Source organism: Rhinoderma darwinii, chromosome 5, assembly GCF_050947455.1.
Source record: "Rhinoderma darwinii isolate aRhiDar2 chromosome 5, aRhiDar2.hap1, whole genome shotgun sequence".
NCBI classification, from domain to species: domain Eukaryota; kingdom Metazoa; phylum Chordata; class Amphibia; order Anura; family Rhinodermatidae; genus Rhinoderma; species Rhinoderma darwinii.
In genome coordinates, this window is record NC_134691.1 from 253,592,500 (window position 1) to 253,616,245 (window position 23,746).

General features: G+C 42.6%; 1 protein-coding gene across 1 annotated transcript; it reads left to right on the forward strand.

The window, feature by feature from the left end:
- Positions 1–3,515: 3,515 nt before the first annotated feature.
- Positions 3,516–23,351, forward strand: LOC142652581 (protein FAM200C-like). Its single transcript, XM_075828234.1, has 3 exons — positions 3,516–5,302; positions 22,114–22,204; positions 22,971–23,351. The coding sequence occupies exons 1-3, from the start codon at positions 3,516–3,518 to the stop codon at positions 23,349–23,351; spliced, it is 2,259 nt and encodes a 752-aa protein (XP_075684349.1).
- Positions 23,352–23,746: the final 395 nt, after the last annotated feature.

Consider the following 23,746-nt stretch of genomic DNA (forward strand, 5'->3'; position numbering starts at 1 on the left):
TTTGAAAGGGGCCGCCACCCTTGAACATTAACATTTACCGCACATTAGACATTTATGGCGTATTTACAGAATATACCAAAAATGTCTGATGGATGAGGGTCCCAATTCTGAGACCTGCACCTATCTCCAGAATGGGGGTCCCTAATTCTATCCCACCTGGTGATTAAGGCTGGATCCAGGCTGAGAACGAAAAAAGAGGTGCCCGGGATTACAGAAAAAGCGGAGATTGCTGTGTTACAATGTTTCCGTAACTCCCACAGAGGTTAAAAGAAGTTGTGAAAACAGTGGAGCACAGCAAGCTTGGCTGTTTCCGTAATTCTCTTTTACCGTCACGCAGAAAGTCCTAGCGCTGGCTAGTGAGTGTCAGGACCTACATTGTGTGCCAGGTCTAATAGTGCACCCCCATGAGAGAGCGGGTCCCGTACTCTGGTGGTAGTTTCGCCAGAAATTTCTGATGATGGTGCTGATTAAGTATAAGAGAGTTGAGTAATGGAGCCAGGAGTGGAGCTGTAGGAGCTGACAGAAATTGAGAACTGCACGTGTGGAGGAGATGGAGGAAAATTTGGAGTTTATAATATAAATAATTTGGATATAGTTTGTTGAAGAAGAGGGGGTACCCTACGCAGGGAAAATGTGTGCCTAGACATAGTTTCCACCGGCAAATAACAGCTGTTCACTGGGGAATAGAGAGACTCAATCCGCGGTGATCACCAGGTTCTTTTTAAAATAGCCTTATCTTCAGGAGATAACTCCTTTAAGATTGCAATAATGGGCTGATTGCCTGATACCAAGCATTGGCCACCTTTAGAACCTAAAGGCCCTTTTGCACAGGCCGATGATCGGGGGAACAGAACGATCTCTCTTTCGTCCCCATACATTACAATGATTACTCTATGTAAATAAAGAATCAAGCGCCGAATGACGTGCTCTCGTTTACGGGCAGAAATCTGCCATTGTAAACCTAATTTTTTTGTGTCCAAAATTATCAGTTGTGCTGAAAATATTATTATAAAGCTAGAAGTACAATCTTCATGGCAAATTTAGCTGTAGAAGAAATCAACCACAACAGTGTATTCATGACTATATAGTTGACCTTTATGGAGCTCCACTCTTTACATGGATGGCTGTTTCATTGGTTTTAGATCCCTCACATCCATGTATAATTTATACCTTTATAAAGCAATCAGAATCCAGCTTCACTTTCAGGCATGAGTTTTATGTTGGCCACAGAGTTGTTCAATCTGCCCGGTTTGGTCAGACAAAACACAGTCCAACACTTCTTTCTGCACGGTGATGTACATAGAGTAAAAGGGGACTCCTTAACAAAAATCGAACAGTGGCTCCTGGCTGGTTCTATTTCAAGCCAACCCACCCCACCATTATGGGGCATAAAAGCCCAGTGCTTGTAGTACTTCCCTATCTATCTCTTCACAGAGATTATAGCAATATTATCTTATTGATGTGTCCTTCTCATTTGTTTGCTACCATTGCTTCAATTATAGCTATGTTGAATCTTGCGTGGGTTCATACAGCCTTAAGGAAAAGGGATTGCTCTAATATGATCTGAATTTCCATTCTCATTGGGCCCTATAGCAACTCCATGGGCTTCATCTATTGTATGTACATCATTGTTACTCATCTTAAGGGTATGTTCACACGGCCTATTTACGGACGTAAATCGGGCGTTATTGCCCCGAATTACGCCCGAAAATAGCGCCTCAATAGCGCTGACAAACATCTGCCCATTGAAAGCAATGGGCAGACGTTTGTCTGTTCACACGAGGCGTATATTTACGCGCCGCTGTCAAATGACGGCGCGTAAATAGACGCCCGCGTCAAAGAAGTGACCTGTCACTTCTTTGGTCGTAATTGGAGCCGTTATTCATTGACTCCAATGAATAGCAGCGCTAATTACGGCCGTAATTGACGCGGCGTTCAAGCGCCTGCACATGCCGTTACGGCTGAAATTACGGGGATGTTTTCAGGCTGAAACATCCCCGTAATTTCAGCCGTTACGGACGCCCTCGTGTGAACATACCCTTAGTTTACAATCGGTGTCAAATAAGGGTATGTGCACACGTAGTGACCAAAAACGTCTGAAAATCCAGAGCTGTTTTCAAGGGAAAACAGACCCTGCTTTTCAGACGTTTTTTGACCAACTCGCATTTTTCGCGGCGTTTTTCGCGCTGTTTTCGCGGCGTTTTTTACGTCCGTTTTTGGAGCTGTTTTCATTGGAGTCTATGAGAAAACAGCTCCAAAAACGTCCAAAGAAGTGTCCTGCACTTCTTTTGACGAGGCTGTATTTTTACGCGTCGTCGTTTGACAGCTGTCAAACGACGACGCGTAAATAACAGGTCGTCTGCACAGTACGTCGGCAAACCCATTCAAATGAATGGGCAGATGTTTGCCGACGTATTATGCCTCGTTTTACGTCTGAAAATAGGCCTACAATATGTCGGCAAACATCTGCCCATTACGACGATGCGTAAATAACAGGTCGTCTGCACAGTACGTCGGCAAACCCATTCAAATGAATGGGCAGATGTTTGCCGACGTATTGGAGCCGTATTTTCAGACGTAAAACGAGGCATAATACGCCTCGTATACGTCTGAAATTTGGCCGTGTGAACATACCCTAAAAGCAAATTAATGGAATGTGATAGCGGTATTTCCACTTTAAGGCTGGGTTCACACGACCTATTTTCAGACGTAAACGAGGCGTATTATGCCTAGTTTTACGTCTGAAAATAGGGCTACAATACGTCGGCAAACATCTGCCCATTCATTTGAATGCGTTTGCCGACGTACTGTGCAGACGACCTGTTATTTACGCGTCGTCGTTTGACAGCTGTCAAACGACGACGCGTAAAAATACAGCCTCGTCAAAAGAGGTGCAGGACATTTCTTTGGACGTTTTTGGAGCTGTTTTCTCATAGACTCCAATGAAAACAGCTCCAAAAACGGACGTAAAAAATGCCACGAAAATGGCGCGAAAAACGCCACGAAAAATGCGAGTTGGTCAAAAAACGTCTGAAAAGCAGGGTCTGTTTTCCCTTGAAAACAGCTCTGGATTTTCAGACGTTTTTGGTCACTACGTGTGCACATACCCTAAGGAATATAGCTCTGGAAAATAATCCCATCCGTTTTCTATATTTAATGATCATGAACAGCAATCATTGATTCTAATGACTGATGAATTTAGATGTCGACAAAAAGTGTTTGCTGCCACTGGGTCAAAGAGGGCTAATTCCATCCTTTTTCATGTATGACCATAGATCAGTGGTTCTTAACCTGGGTTCGATCGAACCCCAGGGGTTCGGTGAGTCAGTCTCAGGGGTTCGGCGGAGATCAAGACAGACACCCGACTCATATGATTCGTGATGACACGCCCCGCTTAGCCATCATTGGCTGCAGGTGATCACGCAACATCGCTTGGCCTAGTAGTCGAATTGTGACTGTCGTGATGGTACGTCGTGTGATTTCTTTCTTAATATTTTAATCCCTTCATACTAACTATGTCGAGCAAAAAAAGAAAGTGGTCGGACGAATATGTACAATATGGATTCACATGTATAACGGAACGTGATGGGAGTCAGCGTCCTAACTGCATGATTTGCAATGCTAGGTTGAGAAATTCTAGTCTAGCACCGGCAAAACTAAGAGAACACTTCCTTAAGCTGCATGGAGATGGACAATACAAGAACACAACGCTTGCTGAATTCAAGGTGAAGAGAGCCAGATTCGATGAAAAGGCTACTCTGCCTGTTCTCGGCTTTGTACCCATCAACAAACCGATCCTCACAGCATCGTACGAAGTTGCTTACCTGATCGCAAAGCAGGGCAAACCACACACCATTGGTGAAACACTCATAAAACCAGCTGTGTTGAAGATGGCGAATATCATGCTGGGAAAAGCGGCTGAAGTTAAGCTATCCCAAATTCCTCTTTCAAATGACACCGTTAGCGACAGAATAGAGGACATGTGCAAAGACATCTTGGCTCAAGTAGTTGCAGATCTGATTTCAAGCCCGGCAAAATTCAGCCTTCAACTCGACGAGACCACAGACGTTTCCAATCTAAGCCAGCTTGCTGTATTTGTGCGCTATGTGAAAGACGACGTGATAAAGGAAGATTTTTTATTTTGTAAACCTCTTACGACAACAACTAAGGCAGCCGATGTGAAGACACTTGTGGATGACTTCTTCAAAGACAACAATCTTCCGTGGGATATGGTTTCTGCAGTTTGTTCGGACGGAGCTCCAGTCATGCTGGGAAGAAAGTCTGGTTTTGGTGCGCTAGTGAAAGCCGATGCACCACACATCATTGTTACGCATTGTATTCTGCACAGGCATGCGTTGGCAACAAAAACCTTGCCTCCAAAACTGGCAGAAGTATTAAAAATTGTAGTGGAATACGTGAACTATGTGCGAAATAGTGCTCTGAGGCACCGCATCTTCAGTAAGCTGTGTAAAGAAATGGGCTCTGAATTCGAGGTACTTCTGTACCATTCTAACGTTCGGTGGTTATCCCGGGGACAGGTGCTGAATCGTGTTTTTGCCGTGCGTGTGGAATTAGCCCTGTTTTTGCAAGAGCACCAACATCGTCATGCAGATTGCTTAAAAAATTCTGAGTTCATTCTCATTTTAGCGTACATAGCTGATATCTTCGCAGCTCTCAATCATCTCAATCAACAGATGCAGGGCGGTGGAGTCAACATCATCGAAGCGGAAGAAAACCTGAAGGCTTTTCAAAAAAAGCTATCGTTATGGAAACGACGAACAGAGAACGATAACTTCGCAAACTTTCCCCTGCTGGACGACTGTGTAAGTAAGATCGAAGATGTATCTGGAATCGGAGACATTTCTGTACCCGCGGAACTGAAGCAAGCAATTGCCACGCACTTAGATGAGCTTGCAAAGTCTCTCGACGGATACTTCCCTACAAGAGAGTCATATCCAGCATGGGTGAGACAGCCGTTCACGTTTAGTGTTGAGACAACAGATGTCAATGATAAATACCTCGATGAAATCATTGAAATTCAGCAGAGCCAGGTTCAACAGCAACTCTTCAGAACAACAACGCTCTCAACATTTTGGTGTCAACAAATGGTAACGTACCCTGTTATTGCTAAGAAAGCTCTGGAGATTTTCATACCGTTTGTTACAACATATCTTTGCGAGCAATCCTTTTCGAGGATGCTGGACATAAAAACGAAGAAAAGGAACAGACTTTGTTGCGAAAATGACATGAGAGTGGCACTTGCCAAGGTGAAGCCGCGCATTTCTGAACTGGTCTCTGAAAGGCAACAGCAGAAGTCACACTGATTTCCAGTAAATATTCATTATTATGTTTTTGTTTTTGTGTGAAAATCATGTTTTAATGGTTTTGTTCTTTGAACACTGATGTTGATGCACGGTTCATTTTGTGCACCAGTAAAATATATACCTATGTTTTGAATTTTATTTTTCCAATTAAGAAGGGTTCGGTGAATGCGCATATGAAACTGGTGGGGGTCAGTACCTCCAACAAGGTTAAGAACCACTGCCATAGATGTTTGGAGTTTGGAAATAATTGTGTCCATCTTTTGAGTTGTAAGATTTGCCTTGCTTCTCTTTCTATAATCAATGTCAAACTATGTACATGGCAACGGGAGCTTCCTATAACTGTCATGACATATATGATTTTCTGCTAACCAAACAGAAGGAGCGTACAGACCACTGAATTATTGATGGAAACTTTTTCTCAGAACTTTGAGTCCACAAACACTTTTTATCCTGCAACTATTTTACTCAAAGAAAAAAAATCAATTCCTGACTATTTTATTAAATCTATGCTATTGATCTTGATAGCATTGTCTTTTTTTAGAGAATTTGACAGCATATGCATGGTACTCCTTTATTCTTTACTTGATGTACAGCAGACAGAAAATCTAGTGTAGCATCAGAAACACACGTGTGTGTGTGTGTGTGTGTGTGTGTGTGTGTGTATATATATATATATATATATATATACACATATATATATACACACATATATATATATATATATATATATATATATATATATATATATATATATATATATATGTATATATACACACACACATGCATACACAGTGTGTATATATATATATACTGTATATATACTAGAAAAAGATTTAGGAAGAACGGTGCTTCCTTCTTATTTCTAACTATATATACAGGGACGGCCTTTGGGGTGTGCGACCTGTGCCATCGCACGGGGCGCATCACTCCAGCAGGTGGAAGTGCGCTGGCTCCCTTCCCCTGCTTGTGTTTGTGAAAAGCCCGGGCCCAGCGACTCTGCAGCTGCCTTTCTGCCCGGGTGATCCTTCTCTACTCAGTGGCGTAACTACCACTGTCACTGTGGCAACCATAGCGGCTGCTAGCGACGCCACAGGGCATGAGGGCACCCGTGCCGCCTGTGGGACTGCCCCCCCCATGCCCGGTGGTGCCGCTAGCAGCCGCTATGGCTGCTACAGTGGTAGCGACGCTGCATTCAATAGTATATGCGTCCTTAGTTCGCAGATACCTAGGCTACAAGCTGTTCGGCCTGCAGCCTATCAGGCGCATGGACAGGATTGCTGCCCATGCTGGCATGATGACATCACTGGAGCACGCCGCTCTACGCAAGGATCCCGTCGGCATTGTAAAGCAGCTCTGTTCGTCGTGGGAATGGGGCCTAGGTGGGTATAAAGTTTTTGTTTTATTTGTTAAGGGAGCACTGTCTACATGGGAGAGGTGGGGGGCTACTGTTTACAAGGGGGAGGTGGGGGGCTGTATAGAACTGTTTACAAGTGGGAGGTGGGGGCTGTATGGCAGAATCTACAAGAGGGCTGTATGGCAGAATCTACAGGGGGCTGTACTGCACAAAATACAGGAGGGCTGTATTGACAATCTACAGGGGGCACTATATACAAGGGGGGATGTGTGTGGCACCCAGGGGAGGGGAGGGGGGACATTATACTGTGGGGGGGCACTAAGGGGGCATTATACTGTGTGGGGGCCAATAAGGGGACATTATACTGTGTAGGGGCACTACATTGGGCAATATACTGTGTGGGGGAACTATAAAGGGCATTATACTGTGTGAGGGCACTAAAAAGTATATATAAAATACAAAACAGGTAGTATGTCCAGGTGGGTGTAAGGATAGAAAAATTTAGTTTTATTAGCCCACGTGCAACACTTCGGCTCCACACACTAGAGCCTTTCTCAAGCTTGAGAAGGGCTCTAGTGTGTGGAGGCAAAACGTCGCGCATGGGCTAATAAAGCTCTATTTTTGTATATAAGCGTCCTCCCAGGATTGTTTTAACTCCGTTTGTTTTAAATATGATTCAATAAATCTAAATTTTATTGGAACGAGCGCTGAATATAACGTTTTACCAAATTTACTGCCTTTTGTATCTGCTGCCGACGCAGAAAATACACGATATCTGCGAGCACCAACAGGATCACAGCAGGGTACGAAATGCTTGAGAATACGGTGAGCGAACCTATGTTTTACTCTTTTGTGTACTATTTTTTCTATTTTTCTATCCTTACACCTGGACGTGCTACCTTTTTTTTGGCAGTTTGGGGACAATGGTCAAATCCCTGGGATCTGCACCCACCCACTTGTATATTATATATATATATATATATATATATATATATATATATATATATATATATATATATATACACAACCGTTCAAAAGTTTAGGGTCACTCAGAAATTTCCTTATTTTTGCAAGAAAAGCACAGTTCAATGAAGATAACATTAAATTAATCAGAAATACACTCTATACATTGTTAATGTGCTAAATTACTATTCTAGCTGCAAACGTCTGGTTTTTAATGCAATATCTACATAGGTGTATAGAGGCCCATTTCCAGCAACCATCACTCCAGTGTTCTAATGGTACATTGTGTTTGCTAACTGTGTTAGAAGGCTAATGGATGATTAGAAAACACTTGGAAACCCTTGTGCAATTATGTTAGCACTGCTGTAAACAGTTTTGCTGTTTAGAGGAGCTATAAAACTGACCTTCCTTTGAGCTAGTTGAGAATCTGGAGCATTACATTCGTGGGTTGGATTAAACACTCAAAATGGCTAGAAAAAGAGAGCTTTCATGTGAAACTCGACAGTCTATTCTTGTTCTTAGAAATGAAGGCTATTCCATGCGAGAAATTGCCAAGAAACTGAAGATTTCCTACAACGGTGTGTACTATTCCCTTCAGAGGACAGCACAAACAGGCTCTAACCAGAGTAGAAAGAGAAGTGGGAGGCCCCGCTGCACAACTGAGCAACAAGACAAGTACATTAGAGTCTCTAGTTTGAGAAATAGACGCCTCACAGGTCCTCAACTGGCAGCTTCATTAAATAGTACCCGCAATACGCCAGTGTCAACGTCTACAGTGAAGAGGCGACTCCGGGATGTTGGCCTTCAGGGCAGAGTGGCAAAGAAAAAGCCATATCTGAGACTGGCTAATAAAAGGAAAAGATTAATATGGGCAAAAGCACACAGACATTGGACAGACGATTCGAAGTTTGAGGTGTTTGGATCACACAGAAGAACATTTGTGAGACGCAGAACAACTGAAAAGATGCTGGAAGAGTGCCTGACGCCATCTGTCAAGCATGGTGGAGGTAATGCGATGGTCTAGGGTTGCTTTGGTGCTGGTAAAGTGGGAGATTTGTACAAGGTAAAAGGGATTTTGAATAAGGAAGGCTATCACTCCATTTTGCAACGCCATGCCATACCCTGTGGACAGCGCTTGATTGGAGCCAATTTCATCCTACAACAGGACAATGACCCAAAGCACACCTCCAAATTATGCATGAACTATTTAGGGAAGAAGCAGGCAGCTGGTATTCTATCTGTAATGGAGTGGCCAGCGCAGTCACCAGATCTCAACCCCATAGAGCAGTTGTGGGAGCAGCTTGACCGCATGGTACGCAAGAAGTGCCCATCAAGCCAATCCAACTTGTGGGAGGGGCTTCTGGAAGCATGCGGTGAAATTTCTCCAGATTACCTAAGCAAATTAACAGCTAGAATGCCAAAGGTCTGCAATGCTGTAATTGCTGAAAATGGAGCATTCTTTGACGAAAGCAAAGTTTGAAGGAGAAAATTATTATTTTAAATAAAAATCATTATTTCTAACCTTGTCAATGTCTTGACTATATTTTCTAGTCATTTTGCAACTCATTTGATAAATATAAGCGTGAGTTTTTATGGAAAACACAAAATTGTCTGGGTGACCCCAAACTTTTGAACGGTAGTGTATATATATATCTAGATCTATCTATATATATATATATATATATATATATATATATATATATATATATATATATATATATATGTACACACACAAACAAACAAACATACTAGTCCTTCTCAATTAATTAGAGTATCATCAAAAAGTTTATTTATTTCAGCAATTCAATTCAAAAAGTGAAACTCATAAATTACATAGATTAATTACACACAAAGTGATCTATTTCCAGCATTTTTTTTTACTTTTAATGTTGATTATTGCTAACATTAAATGAAAACCCAAAATTTAGTGTCTCAGAAAATTTGAATATTGGGTAAAAGTTGAATATTGTCGTCACATGATTTCACACTCTAGTCAGCTAATCAACACAAAACACTTGCAAAGGTTTCCTAAGCCTTTAAAAGGACTGGTCTGTTGCTCAGTGGTCCAAAGTCCTGTTTCCAGATGAACGTAAATTTTGCATTTCATTTGGAAATCAAGGCCCCAGAGTCTGGAGGAAGAGTGGAGAGGAACTCAATCCAAGTTGCTTGTGGTCCAGTGGGAAGTTTCCAGTCAGTGATGGTTTGGGGAGCCATGTCATTTGCTGGTGTTGGTCCACTGTGTTATATCAAGTCCAGAGTCAACGCAGCCGTCTACCAGGAAATTTTAGAGCACTTCATGCTTCCTTCTGCTGAAAAGGTTTATGGAGATGCTGATTTAATTTTCCAGCAGCACTTTGCACCTGCGCACACTGCCAAAAGTACCAATACGTGTGCTTGATAGGCCAGCAAACTTGCCTGACCTGGTATTGTCAAGAGGAAGATGAGAGACACCAGACCCAACAATGCAGACGAGCTGAAGGCCGCTATCAAATCAAAGCAACCTGGGCTTCCAAAACACCTCAGCAGTGCCACAGGCTGAACGCCTCCATGCCACGCCGCATTGATACAGTAATTCATGCGACAGGAGTCCTGACCTAGTATTGAGTGCATATACTGTACATACTTTTCAGTAGGCCTACATTTCGGTATTAAAAATCATTTTTGAAATTGGGCTTATTTAATATTCTAATTGTCTGAGACGCTAAATTTTGGGTTTTCATTAACGGTTACCATAATCATCAACATTAAAAGAAAATAAATGCTGGAAATCGATCACTCTGTGTGTAATGAATCTATATAATATGAGTTTCTCTTTTTTAATTGAATTACTGAAATAAATTAACTTTTTGATGATATTCTAATTCATTGGGAAGGACTAGTATATATAGTTAGAAAAGAAGGAAGCACCCTTTTTTCCTATAAGTTTTTCTTTTTTTATGACCACCTTTCCAAGACTTAAAAGTTCCATATTGCCCACCAAATGCTAGGAGAAAAATAAAGCTGGAGATCATAGCTTACATACTATATGCATAAGATTTACAAACCTAAAACAAATTCACATGAAAATATGGCTTGATCTCTGACAGAAGATATGTATAGATTTACACAGTCACTAAATCTTTAAAAGCGTGAAATCAATGCTATTCAAGGCACCAACATAAGTGCCAATGTCACAGTATGAGTTATACCCAAGCCTGCACAGAAAGTGGTGATACTTAGTGGTGAGAACTGATGAACTGTCAGTTACTTGACAGGTATTAAGAGCAAGAAGAAGACACACACTCTCTCATTTGTTGGGATCAATAGACTTGGTGTAGCTCTGGGTGTTATTTGATCAGCCTTCTTCAACCAGTTCTATGTAAGTGAAGGAGAATTCTACTTCACACTGTGAGGCTGTAGTTTGCTTCAAATACTAAGCTATCACTCCTAACTTCTTAGTGTGAAAATGATGAGAATTCAAAAAATAATTCAAACTAGTTTCTCCCCTTATTTATTGTCATTATTAGATTATGAGGAAATTGTATGCCCATTCATAAATATTAAATCTTAATAAAGCTTATCTAATGTTGAAAAATTGTACATACTGTATTTGTAGACTATTGAGAATACATAAATAAACTATGCACAAGCGTTTTATGCATTTACAATGTTTATCTGTGATGTGAATGACAATGTTTTTATTAGCCTTAACCCGTTAGTGACCGGCCCATCGTGTTTCTACGTCGGTCACTAACGGGCCTTATTCCGATGCCATAGACTATTTACGTCGCGGCATCGGAATAAGTAAACAGAGCAGGGAGCTGTCAAATCTCCCTGCTCTCAGCTGCTAGAGGCAGCTGAGGGCTGGGAGCGTCCCTGCTCTGCCGGGTGAGATCGATATTAGTATCGATCTCACCCGTTTAACCCCTCAGATGCGGTGCACAATAGCGTGCACCGCATCTGAGTGGTTTTGGAGAGAGGGTGGGAGCTCCCTCTCTCTCCCACCGACACCCGGCGATACGATCGCCGAGTGTCTGTGTCTCCAATGGCAGCCGGGGGTCTAATAAAGGCCCCCAGGTCTGCCTGGAGTGAATGCCTGCTAGATCATGCCGCAGGCATGACCTAGCAGATGCCTGTCCGTGTTAAACGAACAGGCAGTAATACACTGCAATACAAAAGTATTGCAGTGTATTATAAATGCGATCGCAGAATCGCATATTATAGTCCCCTAGTGGGACTAGTAAAAAAGTGAAAAAAAAGTTTAATAAAGTTTATTTAAAAAAAAAATTGAAAAAAAATGAAAAACCCAGCTTTTCCCCTTACAAAATGCTTTACTATTAACCCCTTAGTGACCAGCCCATTTTAGGCCCTAATGACCAAGCTATTTTATTCGTTTTTCTATAGTCGCATTCAAAGAGCTATAACGTTCTTATTTTTTCGTCTACATAGCTGTATGAGGACTTGTTTTTTGCGGGATTAGTTGTGCTTTTTAATGGCACCATTTTTGGGTACATATAATTTTTATATTAACTTTTATTAACCTTTTTGGGGGGGATTATAAAAAAAACTGAAATTCCACCATTGTTCTATGCGTTTTTAAATTGACGCCGTTCACTGTGCAACGTAATTAACATGTGACCTTTATTCTATGGGTCGGTACGATTACGGCAATACCACATGTGTAGAGGTTTTGCACAATAAAAACACTTTTGAACTAAAATTATTTGTTTTTGCATCGTCGCTTTCCAAGAGCCGTAATTTTTTTATTTTTCCATCAATGTTGTGATTTTTTGGGCTTGTTTTCTGCGGGACAAGACATAGTTTTGAATGGTACTGTTTTGGGGTGCGTGGGACTTATTGATTCATTTTTATTATGACTTTTTTGGGGGGCAATGGAAAAAAATTGCAATTTCGCCATGGTTTTTTGTGTTTTTTTTTACGGTGTTCACTTTGCGGTTTAAATTACATATTAACTTTATTAATGGAGTCATTACGGTCGCGGCAATACCACATATGTGTACTTTTTTTTTTTTTTTACACTTTTACTAAATAAAACCACTTTTTATGGAAAAAAATGGTTTTATTTATTTTTTTACTGTACTTTTTATTATTAATATTTATTTCACTTTGATGACTGATTTTATTAGTCCCACTAGGGGACTTTACTGTGCGATATTCCGATCGCTGCTATAATGCTCTGGTATACTTCGTATACCAGAGCATTATTGCCTGTCAGTGTAAATCTGACAGGCAATCTGTTAGGACGTGCCTCCGGCGCGTCCTAACAGGCATATGTCCAGGGCAGACCTGGGGGCTTTTATCAAGCCCCCGGCTGCCATGACACCCCATCGGAGACCCGCGATTGCATTCGCGGGCCGCCGATGGGTGACAGAGGGAGCGCACTCCCTCTGTAAACAAAGTTAAATGCCGCGGTCGCTATTGACGGCGGCATTTAACGGGTTAAACGGCCGCGATCGAAGTAAACTTCGATCGCGGGCGTTGGAGCAGGAGCTCAGCTGTCATCAGACAGGAGAGCCCTGGCTCCTGCCTGCACGGGAGACCCGTGCAGGACTTAGACTAGGCTGACGTGAAAAGGCGTCAGCCTAGCCTAAAGCCCATTAGTGAATCACGTAAAAAGGCGTATTAGTGGTCACTAAGGGGTTAAAAAAACAAAATAAAGTTAAAAAGTTACACATATTTGGTATCGCCGCGTCCGTAACGACCCCGACTATAAATTACATTATTTAACCCGCACGGTGAACGCCGTAAAAAATGTAATAAAAAACTATGGAAAAATTGCTGTTTTCTGTGACTACTGACTTTAAAAAAATGTGATAAAAAGTGATCAAAAAGTCGCATCTACTCCAAAATGGTACCAATAAAAACTACAAGTCTTCCCGCAAAAAAAAAGCCCTCATACAACCGCATCGGCGAAAAAATAAAAACGTTACGGCTCTTCAAATATGGAGACACAAAAACAAATAATTTTGAAAAAAATGCGTTTTTACTGTGTAAAAGTAGTAAAACATACAAAAACTATACAAATTTGGTGTCGTTGCAATCGTAGCAACCCGCTGAATAAAGTTATTGTGTTATTTATATCACACGGTAAACGGCGTAGATTGAAGACGCGAAAAAGAGTGGCGAAATTTCAGGTTTTTTTCTATTTCCCCCCAAATAAAAGTTAATAAAAATTAATCAATAAATAATATGTCCCCCAAAATGGTGCTATTAAAAAATACAACTTGTCCCGCAAAAAAACAAGACCTTATACAGCTATGTCGGCGCAAAAATAAAAAGGTTATAGCTCTTGGAATGCGACGATGGAAAAACTTAAAAAATGGCTTGGTCATTAAGGTTTAAAATAGGCTGGTCATTAAGAGGTTAAAGGATATATAAACCTTTGTAGCCTTTTTTAAAATGTATTATTATTTAATGTGTGTGTTTTTTAAACCTTTCTCTAATAGACATTTATTAAAAATTTTATTTCATTTTTGCACTGTAGTCTCTATGTGTCCACTATACATAGAAGTTAGTCAGCTGGACTGACGGCTAAACTGACAATGTCTCCCGTGTGCCTCTAACATACAATATAATCCTAATAAATCAAAACTAAGTTGATGAACTTAGATTTGATCAGTATTATGGTTATATTGTGTGTTAGAGGCATATAGGAGCCACTATAAGGACTCATGCACACGACCGTAGTGGTGTGCACGGCCCGTAGGTTGCGGCTCAGACCGCTGTAAAGTGTCACCCGCGGACCGCTCGCAAATCACGAGCCGTGCACATGGCCAAGTACATTCATTTCAATGAGCCTGGACCGCAAAATGCATGGCCTATCTTTTTGCATTCCAGGTTCCAGGCTCCCGGACAATGCACAGACCGTGGAAACCACGGTCATGTGCATGGGCCCATAGCAATCAATTGGACTGCAATTCACCCGCAGATTTGCGGCCGCAAAAACACATTAGTGTGCATGAGGCCTAAGCCGAGTCGTCAGTACAGCTTGTAGAGTGGAAATAAGGAGACAATTGGTTTCTTTCGTACTTTATTAATGTGACTTACAGTAGTAATACGCTGAGTGGTCCACTCGAGGCCGGGGACCTCAACTGAACGCAGGAGTCCCACCCTGTACCGGTTGCATCTAATATTCATGTCCGACCGGACGGTCGTTGTTCCTACTGTGCCTCCGTGGGTCACTGCGGAAACCACCCCACTACCTCACGGCCTACTCCAGGAGTAAGGGAGGAGCCCTCTGCTCGTGGTTGCGCCACGAACTTAGTGAGCATCGCTGCTATGCCACTGTAGGTCCTAGTGGCGGTTAACCACTACCTTTCACAGTTTCACCGGTAACACACACGAGCGGTTTCTTGCAAACATCACAAGCATCCCAATTTACTCTACCGACAGGGAAATGGTGCCACAGCATTAGTTCGTAGTCCACAATTCAATTTGCAGGCTACCGTCCCTTTAAGACCAACTCGCCATTAACAGGTTCCCGACCGCTGGCCGTAAATATACGGCCAGCGGCCAGGGTCTCTAAAGTCCGGCGTATAGTATATATACGGCCGCACTTCAGAGACTGTGCACGCGCGATCGCGTGCACACAGCTCTATGCCCTGGCTGTTGCTAACAGCCATGGGCACTGGGCAGAATGTCAGGGGTCAATCTTTTGGCCCCTGAACATGTGATCGCTGTGACAACCAATCACAGCGATCACATGCATTTCTGCATAGAAAACAGTGTGCACGCGATCGCGTGCACACAGCCCTGTGCCCTCGCTGTTACCAACAGCTCTGGGCACTGGGCAGAGTATCAGGGACCAATCTGATGGTCCCTGATCATGTGGTCGCTGTGAAAACCTATCACAGCGACCACATTTGTTTTATTTTGACTTTTCTGGCAGTAAATCTCCTGCCTCTTTTCTTCTCCTCAAACATTGTTTCAGTTTGAGGAGAAGAAGAGACTCGGGAGAATTGCTGCCAGAAGAATACAGTGAAAAAAAATACAGTTACACTAAAACATTCTCTGTATAGATAGATTTCTATCTATCTATACAATCTATCTATCCATCTATCTTTTTTTCTATCTATCTACCTTTCTTTCTTTTATTCTATTAGAATAGGCAGGTAGGGAGTATATAATTATATATATATCCACATATATATAATATATATAGCAATAGCGGTTTATTTTTTTGTTAGCGGTAGTGTAGATATATATAGCAGTTAGTTTGTGTGTTTTATAAAAAAAAAAAAAAAAAAAAAAAATTTGTTTAGTTAGTGTTAGTGTTAGTTACGTTGTGGCGAGGAAGTTGTTTAGCGCCGAGGAGGCATACGCCATGCTGTGGTCTGAGTCGGAGACCGCATCAGAGATGGCGTCCGAGATGGAACCTGTTTTAGGTAGTGACGATGACAGCGTCACTTCAGGTTCATCTTCAGGGGACGTTGTCCCTGATGCAGTCGAAACTGCAGAACATGAAAGTGCAGGGCCAAGTAGCGCTGTAGCACGGGACAGCCTGGTCCCTCCAGTCCAGGCTCTTGTATGGGCACCTGCCCCATCTTTTGGGCCTAGAATCCACGGATTTACGGCCACTCCTGGCATAACCGTGGACAATACAAATTTTGTCCAAATGGATTACTTCCATTTATTTATAACGGACGACATCCTAAATCAGATTGTCCACGAAACAAATTTATATGCCACGCAATATATAAGGCAGAAACCTTCATCCACCCATGCCAGAGATTGGACGCCCACCAATTTGCAGGAATTAAAAAATTTTTTGGGGCTCACCCTAAATATGGGTATTGTCAAAAAGCCCTCCATTAGGTCTTACTGGTCAACAAGACCCGCCCAAGCCACCCCAGTATATTCTGCAGTAATGCCCAGGTCTCGTTATGAGACAATAATGAGGTTCCTCCACTTCAATGACAACGCACAGGCCCCCCCAAGTACCGATGCAAACCGGGATCGGTTGTTCAAAATAAGACCGCTAATAAATTCCCTGAATAATTTATTTCTGCAACTCTACACCCCTGAGCAGAATGTAAGTGTGGACGAATCCCTCCTCAACTTCCATGGCAGACTTAGCTTTCGCCAATATCTACCTTCAAAAAGGGCAAGATATGGCGTTAAGCTCTACAAATTGTGTGAAAGCGGGTCAGGATATACCACCGCCTTCAGGATTTATGAAGGGCGGGACCGCACAATAAATGTTCCTGGATGCCCCCCTGATCTTTCCACCAGCAGTAAGATCGTGTGGGAGATAATGCAGCCTCTGCTTCACAAGGGGTACCACCTGTACTGTGATAATTTTTATTCCAGTGTGCCCCTGTTTAGGCATTTGCATGCTGCAAGGACTGGGGCATGTGGTACCATGCGCAAAAACAGAATTGGTTTTCCACAGCAATTAGTGGGGAAGCGCATGGTAAAGGGGGACTCCTGTGCTTATGCATCTGAGGAATTGCTGGCGGTCAAGTTCAGGGATCGCAAAGATGTGTATGTGCTAAGCACGATTCATACCGCAGGAACAGTGGCAGTGAGGGAAAGAGGGGCAACATCGGACAAGCACAAACCAGTGAGCGTGTCCGAATATAACAAGTACATGGGGGGGGTGGATTTAAGCGACCAGGTTTTACAGCCCTATTTAGTAAAACGCAAAACTAAAACCTGGTACAAAAAGGTGGCCATTTATTTGTTACAGGTGGCCATCCACAACTCATTTGTGCTCTATAAAAAAAACAGAGGCAGAGACACATACCTGGATTTCCAGGAGAAAATTATTGAAGGCCTCATTTTTGATGTTCAGGACACCCGAGAATGCCCCCAGTCTGAGGATGTCACGCGACTGACTGAAAGACACTTCGTCAGTCGGATTCCCCCAACAGCAACCAGAAGCAACCCCCAGAAAAAGTGCCGCGTCTGCAGAAAAGACGGGCACCGCAAAGATTCCCGATATTTCTGTCCCTCATGTCCCTCGCAACCAGGCCTGTGCATTGAGCCATGTTTTAAAAAATACCACACTGTTCTGAATTATTAGATTTTAGTTAATTTGTTGAAAATATATTTGCCCTACATAACGTTTTTATTTTTCCCCTGATTTTACTCCAAGGGTGAGGGAGGGAATGGGTGGGGGGTGGATGTCATGTTTGATGTTTTCTAAAGTTCATCTGCTGGAGAGCTCCATTTGCATTAACCTGAAATTTCTTATTTTAGAAAACCCCAAAAAATAAATTCCCATTATACCGCTAGATGAATATTTTGGGATCTCTGCTTCAAGAGCAGATATTTTGGAAGTGTTATAGAAACTCTGTTGAGTTTTGTAAAACCAGCTTTGAAAAAAAGCGATTTGTGAAATAATCTTCTTCTATCGTCCGCCCTCCTACATCTCTATGTGATAAATAAGGCCACATATTTGGTATCCCCGTGCACGGGAGAAGTGGCAGAATGTGAACGGAGATTAATTTTGACCGTGGTCTATACCGTGTGTGAAAAATGCTGGTATAAACTGACGCATTTGCTAAAAAATTGCTAATTTTATTTTGATCCATCTTATTCAAGAAACTTTCAGAAGAAAACGGGACTGTCTAAAAATATGATAAACCCCTTGAAGGAAACCTTGTGGGGTCTACTTGTGTGAATGAAGTCATTTATGGGGTGTTTCTAATGTTTCAGCAGCATTAGGCCCCCCAGAAAACAGTATGCTGCTATAAAATCAAGTGCAGAATTCCTGGACCGAAAAGGCCAAAAAGCCTCCTTTTATGCCAAGCCCTGGCACATGCCCGTGAATAAAGCACACATATTTGGTATCCCCATGCACGGGAGAAGTGGAAGAATGTGAAATGCGATGAATTTTGTCCGTGGTCCATTTTGTGTGTGAAAAAGCTAGCATAAACTGGCGCAATTGTTAAAAAAAAAAGGTAATTTTATTTTGTTCCATCTTATTCAAGAAACTTTCAGAAGAAAACTGGACTGTCTAAAAATATGATAAACCCCTTGAAGGAAACCTTGTGGGGTCTACTTGTGTGAATTAAGTCATTTATGGGGTGATTCTAATGTTTCAGCAGCATTACACCCCCCAGAAAACAGTATGCTGCTATAAAATCAAATGCAAAATTCCTGGACCAAAAAGCCTCCTTTTATGCCAAGCCCTGGCACATGCCCGCACAGCGAATAAGGCACACATATTTGGTATCCCCATGCACGGGAGAAGTGGAAGAACGTGAAAGGAGATGAATTTTGGCCGTGGTCTATACCGTGTGTGAAAAATACTAGCCTAAACTGACGCATTTGCTAAAAAAGTGCTGATTTTATTTTGTTCCATCTTATTCAAGAAACTTTCAGAAGAAAACTGGACTTGCTAAAAATATGATAAACCCCTTGAAGGAAACCTTGTGGGGTCTACTTGTGCGAATGAAGTCATTTATGGGGTGTTTCTAATGTTTCAGCAGCATTAGGCCCCCCAGAAAACAGTATGCGGCTCTAAAATCAAATGCAAAATTCCTAGACCGAAAAGGCCAAAAAGCCTCCTTTTATGCCAAGCCCTGGCACATGCCCCCCCATTGAATAAGGCACACATATTTGGTATCCCCATGCACGGGAGAAGTGGAAGAACGTGAAAGGAGATGAATTTTGGCCGTGGTCTATACCGTGTGTGAAAAATACTAGCCTAAACTGACGCATTTGCTAAAAAAGTGCTGATTTTATTTTGTTCCATCTTATTCAAGAAACTTTCAGAAGAAAACTGGACTTGCTAAAAATATGATAAACCCCTTGAAGGAAACCTTGTGGGGTCTACTTGTGCGAATGAAGTCATTTATGGGGTGATTCTAATGTTTCAGCAGCATTAGGCCCCCCAGAAAACAGTATGCGGCTCTAAAATCAAATGCAAAATTCCTGGACCGAAAAGGCCAAAAAGCCTCCTTTTATGCCAAGCCCTGGCACATGCCCGCACAGTGAATAAGGCACACATATTTGGTATCCCCATGCACGGGAGAAGTGGAAGAACGTGAAAGGAGATGAATTTTGTCCGTGGTCTATACCGTGTGTGAAAAATACTAGCCTAAACTGACGCATTTGCTAAAAAAGTGCTGATTTTATTTTGTTCCATCTTATTCAAGAAACTTTCAGAAGATAACTGGACTTGCTAAAAATATGATAAACCCCTTGAAGGAAACCTTGTGGGGTCTACTTGTGTGAATGAAGTCATTTATGGGGTGTTTCTAATGTTTCAGCAGCATTAGGCCCCCCAGAAAACAGTATGCGGCTCTAAAATCAAATGCAAAATTCCTGGACCGAAAATGCCAAAAAGCCTCCTTTTATGCCAAGCCCTGGCACATGCCCGCACAGCGAATAAGGCACACATATTTGGTATCCCCATGCACGGGAGAAGTGGAAGAACGTGAAAGGAGATGAATTTTGGCCGTGGTCTATACCGTGTGTGAAAAATACTAGCCTAAACTGACGCATTTGCTAAAAAAGTGCTGATTTTATTTTGTTCCATCTTATTCAAGAAACTTTCAGAAGAAAACTGGACTTGCTAAAAATATGATAAACCCCTTGAAGGAAACCTTGTGGGGTCTACTTGTGCGAATGAAGTCATTTATGGGGTGATTCTAATGTTTCAGCAGCATTACACCCCCCAGAAAACAGTATGCGGCTCTAAAATCAAATGCAAAATTCCTGGACCGAAAAGGCCAAAAAGCCTCCTTTTATGCCAAGCCCTGGCACATGCCCGCACAGTGAATAAGGCACACATATTTGGTATCCCCATGCACGGGAGAAGTGGAAGAACGTGAAAGGAGATGAATTTTGTCCGTGGTCTGTACCGTGTGTGAAAAATACTAGCCTAAACTGACGCATTTGCTAAAAAAGTGCTGATTTTATTTTGTTCCATCTTATTCAAGAAACTTTCAGAAGATAACTGGACTTGCTAAAAATATGATAAACCCCTTGAAGGAAACCTTGTGGGGTCTACTTGTGTGAATGAAGTCATTTATGGGGTGTTTCTAATGTTTCAGCAGCATTAGGCCCCCCAGAAAACAGTATGCGGCTATAAAATCAAATGCAAAATTCCTGGACCGAAAAGGCCAAAAAGCCTCCTTTTATGCCAAGCCCTGGCACATGCCCGCACAGTGAATAAGGCTCACATATTTGGTATCCCCATGCACGGGAGAAGTGGAAGAATGTGAAAGGAGATTAATTTTGGCCGTGGTTCATACCGTGTGTGAAAAATGCTAGCATAAACCGACGCAATTGTTAAATTCTTGCATTTTTTTCCAATTTTGCCCACTTTAGTGAAAAAAAAAAAAATGATATATACTGACAAATGCCACTAAAACAAAGCCCTATCTGTCCTTTAAAAAGAGTGTAAAATTCAAAGATGAACTTTATTCACCTGCTGAGTTATAGTCATGTAAAGAAGCGCATAGCAAAATTGTGAAATTTGCTCTGGTCATTTAGCTGTAAAACAGCCTAGTCCTTAACCGGTTAAACAGCAGCTTTGCAGATAGCAACACACTCTGCTTCACCAGTACACTAGAATGTAACACTTAAAGGGGTTGTACGAGATTTTTTTTTTTTTTTACATTTACAACCACATTGCAGATATTTTAAATTTCTTAATCTACTTACACTTGCAGTCTTGCTTCGGTTCTCCACTCTGGCTGCTTTTTCCTGCTCATCACATGAGCTCCGACGTCCCGTTTTCAGCCTCCTCCACTGTCGTGTCGTATACCCATCACATGGTCTCGGACCAGAGAGACCTCGGAGGGTATACGACTCATCAGTGATGACGTCTCTTTTCTGCGGTGGCTTGGTCTTTAGTGCCCGCGCAGCCTATGTAGTTATTCACTGTGAGCGCGCCTGTGCATGTTCACAGGAATTTTGGACGGCACTTGCGCATTAGTATCCTAGTCTACTAGGAGCCTCAGAACGCTAGTATAGACTCTGCTCCGATGTCAGGGGATTCCACAGAGTACCGGAGCAGAGCCTATAATAGTATACCGTATAAGATTAATGTCTGCTGGGGTCCTATATCTAAGCCTACATTGTGCTAGGCTTAGATACAGGGTCTAACAAACAGTATCACACATGGACCCTGTATCTAAGCCTATCACAATGTAGGCTTAGATACAGGACCCCAGCAGATAGTAATCTTATACAGTATACTAGTATAGGCTCTTCTTCGTGACTCTGTGGAATCCGCAGTACAGGGAAGGATGTCAGCGGGGATGAGCAAGGACAGCACACAAACTCTTGTTAGGATCTACATGCACGCTCATTACAGCCTGCAATGCATGCTGGGAAAAGAAAAAGGAAACATCAACAAACCGAACTTGGAGTGCATGTAAACAAACGGCGCTAAATTCGAAGAAAATATGGGGTAAGTGGATTTTTTTTTAATATACTGTTTTATTTATTTTGTCTGTATAAAGGGAAATGTATGAAACACTGTATCTCAGACAACCCCTTTAACTTGTCTTGCAGGGTCTACTGGTTGCCTATAGGAGAGACTGAGTGTCATGTAGCTTTCAGCAGACTTCTTCACCATATCAGAGCTGCTCCGTTCAAAGAATCAGTAATACACTGGACTCTCTTCCGCTGTTCCTGGATAATAAGGATGCAATTCAGCCTCCATTCACTGCTTCAGGCTGAGGAAAGCGCTCACTCTTCCTCACAGAGTGCAGCCTCTCTCTCTCTCTCTCTCCCTCTCTCTCTCTCTCTCTCTCTCTCTCTCTCTCACGTGTCACATGGCACCCCCTGTCCTCAACTTCCCGTCAGCCAGCTCTATATCTTAAGTCACTGGTACTTCATTGACACCTAGTGGCTGCTAATAACATGACAGGCATACACTAGATAAAACATAGGTGCAGATAAAACAGGAGCAGTCATCACTTCACACAAGAGGGAACACAGAGAAGACAGTTAAACTTAAAGGGGCAGTATCACCCCCTTACACATCCCCCGGCTTATTTGAGTGCAGTCCCTTGCACTCACAGAGGCGAGCCAGGCATTCATTGCTGTAGTCGTTACAGTTCCCCATTCTTCTAGGGTTGCTTTTCCCTTTTTGTCGACCTCTTGGAGTCCCACTGCATTTGGTTCTCCTACTCCCACTGGTCTTTAGGCTGGTCAGTTGTACAGACGAATGGCTGTTGAAACTTTGGTTCTTTGGGAACAAATCCTGGTCTTGAGTTGTTGGCTGCTATCAACTTTGGACATTGGAAGACTGCTGGTGTGAATTCTGCCGCTGCAGGAGAAAGGAGGCATGGCTGGTTACGAGACGTCTGGCTTGCCACTTGAACTATGGCCGGATCTCTCGCTTCTGCTAAATTCTCTCATTTTAGCTGGTGAAAGGGCCGACGAGGTCGTCACCTATCAGGGGCAAATCTGCTTCCCTTAACTGGAACACCACCGGGGCCTGTGACATTGGCAGCTTCAGTGCCTTTTCTTCCTCTCACCACATCAAATTCTACCATCTCTCCTTCTCCAACGCTGCACAGAGACTTGCGGGGGTTGCTACGCTTTACAGCAGACCAGTGGACAAATACATCGCCTTTATGGTCACTTCGGCAAATAAAACTGTAGCCCTTTCAGACTTTAAACCACTTCACCGTCCCTTTTACTTGAGTAGCAATAAACTTTCCTTCCACTTGGCTAAGATTCAATACCTTGTGCTGAACTGCTGGTATTCTTGTGCAGCACCCAATAGCTCTCTGCATGGATAATAGAGGGCCTCTACAAGGAACTTCCGCCACTAGGCCCTCAGCAGCGGGTCCTTCTAGTTTAACTGCAGCCGGGTGACTGTGCACTCCTGCGCCAAATGTCCCAGCTGGTCACAGCGCCAGCACCGCCTGTTATTGGAGACGGCAGCATTCCTCCTTGACACAAATCCATTTAACCCAGTTTCAACCTCATCAACGGGGTTAGAAGGTAACCGCTGGGCTCCCATAGTTGCCACAGTATTGTGCTCCTCAACCTCTCGGTGGCGGTCAATGGCCTCTGTAATTGTCTCTGCAAGAGTTATAGTTGCATCCGCCCGGATGTAATTTCTCAACACTTGCCGGAGGGGACGACTCTTTAGTCCGGCCACAAACTGTTCCCTAATCACACGATCATGGTC